A 7,634-nucleotide genomic window follows, 5' to 3' on the forward strand; every position below is an offset into this window, starting at 1 on the left:
CATATAGGTACGTTATCGGATTTTGCGGATCGGGAAATGGATCGAACCGCGCGAAATGGTCGCCTCGGAATACAGGGCGCAACGGAACCAAGGTTCTTTGTTGGCGTGTTGCGTAACAAGGGCAAGAGGGGGTGGAAGCGTTCGCCGACTTTGATAGGCAACGCATTGCAAGCAAATAGAGCAGAGAGCTGACCCTTAGTTTCTATTAGAGTTGCGAGCTTGTTGTAGTCGGTCCTAAAGGGAAAACCTTGCAGCTTACTTGCTATATCCCCGCGTCCTTGCACGGCTCGTTTTCTTCGAGCCCTGCTTCTCCCTTCCCCCTCTCCCCAGGAACCGACCGTTTGGAGTATAGCCAAGTGGTAAGGCATCGGTTTTTGGTACCGGCATGCAAAGGTTCGAATCCTTTTACTCCAGAGCATACTTACTTATTCTAGTTCTAGAAAAAAAAAGAAAGTCTCATCCCTAATAAATAAATGAAAGTAGATTTACATTCTTATTCTATTTCTAGGGGGAATGTTGAGGCAAACTTACGATGCTGACAAGCTGGTTAGGTGCCGAGTTGGATTAGACATCGCAGGTTTCAGTTTAAGAATTGGGAAGAGGTTAAGAACCTAGTGGAATCCACTGCGAGGGGAAGTGCTGAAGTGAAGAAAAGCCCCAATTTTGGAGAGGATTGCATAATTGGAGAGACTGCTAGAATTGGAGCAAAGCCGTGATCTGGTAGGCGACTGGTACAAGTGCTAGACCGGAGCTAGACAAGAAGCGTTGAGCAGGAACTTGAGCAATTCAAGAAACCTTAGAAGAAACTGGATATGTTGCAACAAGAAGGGCTTAGCAAGAATCTTGAAACTGGTATGATACCGGCACATATAGGCCTGATGTGATGTACCTGAATTCATTCATGTTCTGTGGAGTCTTTCGTTTTTTAATATTATGATTTAGTCTCAGTTTAATTAGGAAGCAAATGCGGTTTCAAGATGAACTCAACCTCGAAAAGGAATTCAATTAGCTGTGCAGTTAACCCATTTATCTTTCATAATAGGTTGAAATGGATATTGCCTGTCACTTGAAAATAAGGTTGTTTCTTTAAAAATTCAGCAAGTTTTTTGTTTGTTAAACAGGTTGACGTTCCACTGGGAATGGAATAACAAAGGCTTTTGGCAGTTTGTGGATCGAGATGTGATTCGCTTTTTTTAGTAAGAGTTTCTTTCTTTTGGTGTGCTCTTCCTGGAACTGGTAATAGGCTCAATTTGGTGCATTCTACTTTGATGTTATGGTCTTTACAATCCTTGAATTGTTTGAACCTGACTCTCATTAATGGTCACTATATTTGATTTGCTCCCAAATGCGCTTATTTTTATTGTCTTTCTGGTATTTGGATTCTATTTATTTCTACCACCTCATATTCTTAGCTCTTTTTTCAGCATGGATGCCACCCTGGAAAGTTTATTAATAAGATTTTACAGACGTTCCTAGGGCTTCCAAATACATTAGCCAATATGAGACGTAAACATGTCAGTCAGCCAGGTCTAAAATCCACTTTTCATTCAGTCTTATTGCTTTCTTTTTGAGTCCTAAAAAAAATTAGCAATTATGGAATCCTATCTTAAAGGCCAGCCCTATATTTTCTTAAGAAAATTTTTTTAGAAAATTTCATGAGATGGGAATTTGTATCAGAGAGAGAAAGAAATGGCTTCTCTGCTTGAGAATTGCTATGAGGCGAAGATCCAGGTAGACAAAGGATTCGTCATGGGGAGGCAGGCAAGGGGAAAAGGGATGTTTGCTTTGGTACCTGTCAATCATTTTGAATCCCGCTTTCATTGACCTTGAAGTCTGAGAGAAGGCTTTTTCTTTCTATTAAAAGATCACAAATCAGAGGGGTGATCAGTCCTCTTTCAATCCTTCATCTTCTTATGAGTAGCCGCCGCTGGGGGGGGGGTCCTCAGTCTGAATCCTCCACTAGCATTGGACCAACAGTCAGTCTAGCTCTCGCTCTTATCCAATTTCCTTATCCTTTCAGGGCAAGGTCGGAGTAGTAGGCAAATACAATTTCTTTTGTTGCATGCGGACCCGCTTGTGAGACTGAAGAAATTGAAGCTAAATGACAATCTGAACCTACTTGCTTACAGGATCTTTAAGAAACTGTGGACTTTTGCACCTTTCTGTCTAGCTTGAGTTATCTTTTAGTTCTCTCCCCTCGGCAAAGTGGATAGGAAAGAGTCTTGCTTCCATTCCACTAGCCAAGAATAAGGAGAGTGACTTTCTCTTTTGAACCTCTTAAGCTGACTTGAAAAAAAACAGTGGTACACCCCTCAGAGATATAGGGACCACCATGCTCGTCCACTTTCTTGATAAACGACTCGATGCATTTTCTCTTCCTTGCCGCTGAGACTGAGACATATCAAAAAGATCTATTACTAAAAGGAGATTGGGATCATCCTGTGGTTACCGGATGATGGGAATAACTAAGCAGAAATTTGGAAATGAGCACGAAATGTCTATAAATGAATTTTCTCATTATTTGTTATTTCCGGGTCTTTTCGTTGCATTCACTTACAACAAGAAACAACCACCAGCGTTTGGTGCAGCACCTGCATTTTGGTGCATTCTTCTTTCTTTCCTTGGTCTTTCGTTCCGTCATATTCCAAATAACTTATCTAATTACAACGTATTAACCGCTAATGCACCTTTTTTTTATCAAATCTCAGGGACATGGTCTAATCATGAGGGTAGTATTTTATCATGGTGTTGGATCCCAAGTTTTTATGGATTCCTTTTTTGTTGCCGGGGTCGACCCCAAAGCCATAATGTCTCAAAACGCAGAGGCTATAGAGAAACTTTTCTTTTTTCCTTTGTCTCGAACTTCGTGAAGAACTCCATTCTATCTCTCCAACAAAAAAGTGGGGCTGCGCCCCAGTTGTACACTCCCTTCGTTCGGAGAACCCTTGTTGATTCTGAACTTCGTTCGCAAAGTAAGCGTCCTTTTAACGGGCCAGCCCTTTTTAATGCGCCGCTTGACCCAGTTTTGAAAATGAGCTTTGCTCTTCTGGGCGCTGGGCGCTCCCGTGGTTCGCGAGAAGGAAAAAGGACTAATCTTTTGTTACATCTGGCACGAGATGAAAAAGAGAGAGCTTCGTCTATCGATGAACAGCAGATTGACGGAGCTCTTGGCATTGCTTTGTTTTTCTCTCCTTTCCTATCAGCGAGTTCCGATCCTTTTGTTCGAAATTTCTTCGTTCGTACCGAACCGCTTGTAGAATCAAATCCTGTTCCACAAGATCCTATATCAGCTATACATCCTCCTTGCATTTATGCCGGAGACGTCGCCAGTGCTATGGGCTTTGGGTTATGTAGATCAAAAATGATGAATAGGATTGTGGCACTCCACTCGCCGCCAATGCGGAAGGATGCCGCCGAAAAGAATGGAACGCTGCTTCGCTCTGCTGGATGCGTCGGATCCCATATAAGAAGCTCGCTCTTTACCCGATCATTCAAACATTTTGTGGGCGGCGCGCCTGCTCTATTGTTGCGTAGCAATAGAAGCCTGCTCATGCTGCTTCGGCGGCGCTTTTTCGCCTTCTCTTCGCTCTGGACAGGAGCGCTAATGGACACGGGGAGGGAGCAGGCGAAGCGTGTCGTTCGTAATGGAAAGAAAGACACCACTACTTCGCCTCTTTGTTGGACCGCCGGCGCGAACACAGTGGTCTCTGACCAGGACCAGGAACCAATTCGAATTTGGATCTTGACATGTTGGTTGTTTTTAACCGTAGGCATCTCGCCAGGAAGTTGGTGGGCTCATCATGAATTAGGTCGGGGTGGCTGGTGGTTTCGGGATCCCGTAGAAAATGCGTCTTTTATGCCTCGGGTATTAGCCACAGCTCGTATTCATTCAGTAATTCTACCCCTTCTTCATTATTGGACCTCGCTTCTTAATATTTTGACTCTTCCATGCTGTGTCTCAGGAACCTTTTCAATACGGTCCGGATTGCTAGCTCCCGTTCATAGTTCTGCTACAGACGATACACGAGGAAGATTTTTATGGCGGTTCTTCCTTCTAATTACAGGCATATCTATGACTCTTTTTTACCAGATGAAGCAGGAGGCATCGGTCCGTAGAACCTATAAAAAAGAGATGGTTGTGGCGCGAAGTACTCTTGTGCACCTACGTCACTCGGCTCGCGCGCAACCCCGCCCCGTTATGTTATGGAAGAATTTTGCTTCTTGCTGGGCTGGTTATTCAGAGCCAGCAACTGGCTGCCGGATTTCGTCCCGTCCGTAGCGCTTCGAAGTCACTCTGGCGTGGCGCTGCTGGATACTTCTGATCAATAGGAATAGGAGGAAAAAAAAGCTTATGATGAGCATCTATTGGAGTCGATCATTTCCAAGATCTAATTCGAGTTTCTTATTATGTAGTGGAAACGCCTCACAATCTTCTGTTTTACGCTTACGCTTAAGGGAAGAAATGTTCTTGGTGGATGCAGGCCTTGGTACCCCCAAAATTTGTATGCAAGATGAGCTTACAGGACTGCCAATCAAGCGAGCCACCAGGTTTGAGAATAAGGTGGGATCCAAGAATGTAGTGGCTGGTGAATCACTGATCAAAAAGCGGATTTTTGAGAGATTCTTCATCGATCTAGTGGCCGGTGAATCACTGATCAAAGAGCGAGCAGCCGCCAGGTTTAATGATTTTGTGGGATCCCTGGATGTAGCGGCTGGCGAACCGCTTCTTCTTCCACAAAGATTCAGACAAAACCGAGCTTGGATAGAACTGAAGAAGATTTGGCGAACGAAGAAAAAGGTAAAAGGGTTTAAAATTAAGAAAATCAAAGGAGGTTATTCAGTAGCCATCGCAGGTTTCATTACTTTTCTTCCATTCAAATTCAAAAAAGCTCTTAAAAAAAAGGATAGCGAAAGCTCAATTCACCATTGATAGCTTTATCCCTAAAAGGAGGGATATTGTGATAATAGCGGCAGCAAACAAGAACTTGAGGAAAAAAAAAAAGATAGAAAAAATTATTAATAATCCGAAGCCCACCTTAATCCATTTTGTTGAGGATCTTGCACTTATTCCGGCCCTATATTTACATAGCCAAGAAAGGCTCTGGTGATCATGCATGACTGCGGAGCGCCTATCGCCCTGGCACGGCACTCTAAAATGCATGTTGGGTTGGGCCAGCAAGAAGACTTCGACTAGGGAGATGAAGAATGGAATTGAAGAAGGCAGCATAGTATAAGATAACAGAATGGAACACCAACCAACGAGTAAGTGGTGGATTTGGATGGAGTCTCGCAGAAGAAGAGTACGCGCGCTAGCGCGCCCCAAGACGTTGTAGGAAATTCAGAAAAATGTCAAACTAGTTTTGTTTAAATCCTTGAAGTAAACTCTACAACTTTTGTGTTATAGCCTTGAGCTGAATGAGTGAATATTTTGAATTAGAATAAATATTAGGAAATAGGTGTGCTAATTAGATCTCTTGATCCATAGCTATGCTATTGTTAAAATTTGAAACATAGGATGTGTATCTCATGTATAGCTTTATGTAAAATTTATAGACCCAGAACTGTTTCCTAGCTATGATGTTTAAGTGTCTTTGTTTTATATGGATGAAAGCTTCAGGGTTTATTCAAGGGTGAATCTGTTAGTTTTTGTTGCTGAAAATTTTACTCTAACTTTCTGTCAGCTTGTGTAATCCATGATAAAATTTTGAATATCAGTAGCATCGAGTAGCTTGAGTTATGAATTTAGGCTTAGATTGAAAGATAATTCATGAATAATAGTTCTAGTTTATGAAAATTTATGAAATTAAATTAGAGTGTTAATTTTGCGTAGTCTAACACGTTCACAAAATTTCAGCACAACATCTAGTGTAGAACTTCTGATATAAATAGATCTTAATATAATAGTGCTGTTTTTGTTTATTTTTGTAGTGCAGTTTCTGTAATGATAAAATCTGGATAAATTTGCAGTAGCTTAGATACAGATCGACTTATCCCTAGTAAAAATTTCAACTTCATTTCTGCAGTAGTTCAATCTGTAAAAATAATTCATGTTTTATGCATGTTTTAAAATATTCTGAAAATTTTGGGATAAGATTAATTCAATTAGATCTATTTATACTAATTTTTATAGAATTAGTAATCACTCCTAACTTAGGGTTTTATTATTTGACCAAGAATTAAAATAATAGCCCCAACTCTTATTGTATGAGTAATTTAGTTAATTAAACCAACTAATGATGTTTAACGAATAGATTAGAGTCTTTTCCATATGTTTAATGTCATTAGTTTGATTGTTTAGAGTAACTAGGTAGGTTATCTGATGAAATTAGGTAATGTAATTTAATACTCGATAAAGGACTGCCCGTAAAAGAAGTTTAATGAACTTGTTGGATTGCAACTTTATAGTGAAAAGAAATGAAAATGTGTGCATCTACTTAACTACAATGTTGCATATCATGTAGACTCGACAACTCTCGGTGACGGAGATTATCAGATAAACCCGGAACCAGAAGGGGATATTTCTGAAGACCTCGGGAACGTCATCGGAGATTTAGCTGAAGCCCCGAACCCCAATTCGGAGGATTTTATTAACGTCTCTGACCCCAGCCCCACCAGCGAAGGCAAGCCCCGGACATAAACCGTATTTTATTAAAATACAATTTGATACTTATTTATATATATGTATTTGTGCATTAAGTTTTTAGGAGATGAATGCAAACCCTAGTTGCATATTTCTAGGTACCAATGCACTATATACTAGAATCTGAGTCCGTATAGCTGCAATGCTAATAGGACCGGTAGAAGTCGAGAGATTTCCTGTCTCTCGCGTGAATTAGGAGTTGTAATGATTACTTTACTACAATTACTATAAGGATGACGGACGGGGTTGTTCATGACCTTAATAGAGACCCCGTCTGTGTTGATAAAAATTTTATAAGGTCACAGTGTGTGGTAGCGGTGATTAAGCGTTTGAAAGTATTAGTCACATGCCGTGAATTATGGGTAAGCGGAAAGCCTAGTAACCGATCGGCCCAAGGAGTGGACATACCCCCCACCACTTGTAATTTGTTTTTTTCGCACACGCACCAACGTGCGGGAGTATGTTCCGCATAGCGGACAGGAGTACGGTCATGTAGTCGCGCTACAGGCATATGTCCAGCACATTGGATAGGCGTATGGTCCTACAGTCGCTTGTGGTGGCACTGATCCACGAGTCGGAATGAAAGACAAACGGTTGCTTCGGAACGATCATTGGATGTTCCAAGCGTGTGAGTTAGATTTACCCTTGCAAGGTTTGAAATTTGATTCAGAATCGTCCGTTTCCCGCGGAGATTGAGACTGCTTGATCCCTTTGCCACATAGAGTAATAAGAGTAACCTTATGATGATCACAGATGATGTTTGTTTAGAAAATTTCCACCATGCTTGAGTAGCTATAGTTGCTTACTTAGAATGGATAACCAACTAGAACCTGAAAGCTAAAAGATGAAATTAAGGATCTACTCTTTGTTGCTTTTCAGCTGAAACTATACCCAGAACCATTACATGCCTTCATAGTCTAGCTACATGGCTAAGTATACCATAAAACGGGTAAGCCTTGCTGAGTATTAGAATACTCAGCCTTGCAATGTGACT

At 41.3% G+C, this 7,634-nt stretch overlaps 2 protein-coding genes across 2 annotated transcripts; one reads left to right on the top strand and one right to left on the bottom strand.

Moving 5' to 3' along the window:
- Nucleotides 1–2,702: 2,702 nt before the first annotated feature.
- On the bottom strand, nucleotides 2,703–3,420 carry LOC112884989. The gene has a single exon (XM_025950652.1). The coding sequence runs from the start codon at nucleotides 3,307–3,309 to the stop codon at nucleotides 2,827–2,829; it is 483 nt and encodes a 160-aa protein (XP_025806437.1). The 5' UTR covers nucleotides 3,310–3,420; the 3' UTR covers nucleotides 2,703–2,826.
- A 224-nt stretch (nucleotides 3,421–3,644) lies between these two features.
- Nucleotides 3,645–5,013, top strand: LOC112884990 (probable cytochrome c biosynthesis protein). Its single transcript, XM_025950653.1, is given in 3 exon segments — nucleotides 3,645–3,703; nucleotides 3,810–3,843; nucleotides 3,845–5,013. Coding segments are annotated over 3 exon segments (528 nt in total). The 3' UTR covers nucleotides 4,280–5,013.
- Nucleotides 5,014–7,634: the final 2,621 nt, after the last annotated feature.

Source organism: Panicum hallii, chromosome 3, assembly GCF_002211085.1.
Source record: "Panicum hallii strain FIL2 chromosome 3, PHallii_v3.1, whole genome shotgun sequence".
NCBI lineage: Eukaryota > Viridiplantae > Streptophyta > Magnoliopsida > Poales > Poaceae > Panicum > Panicum hallii.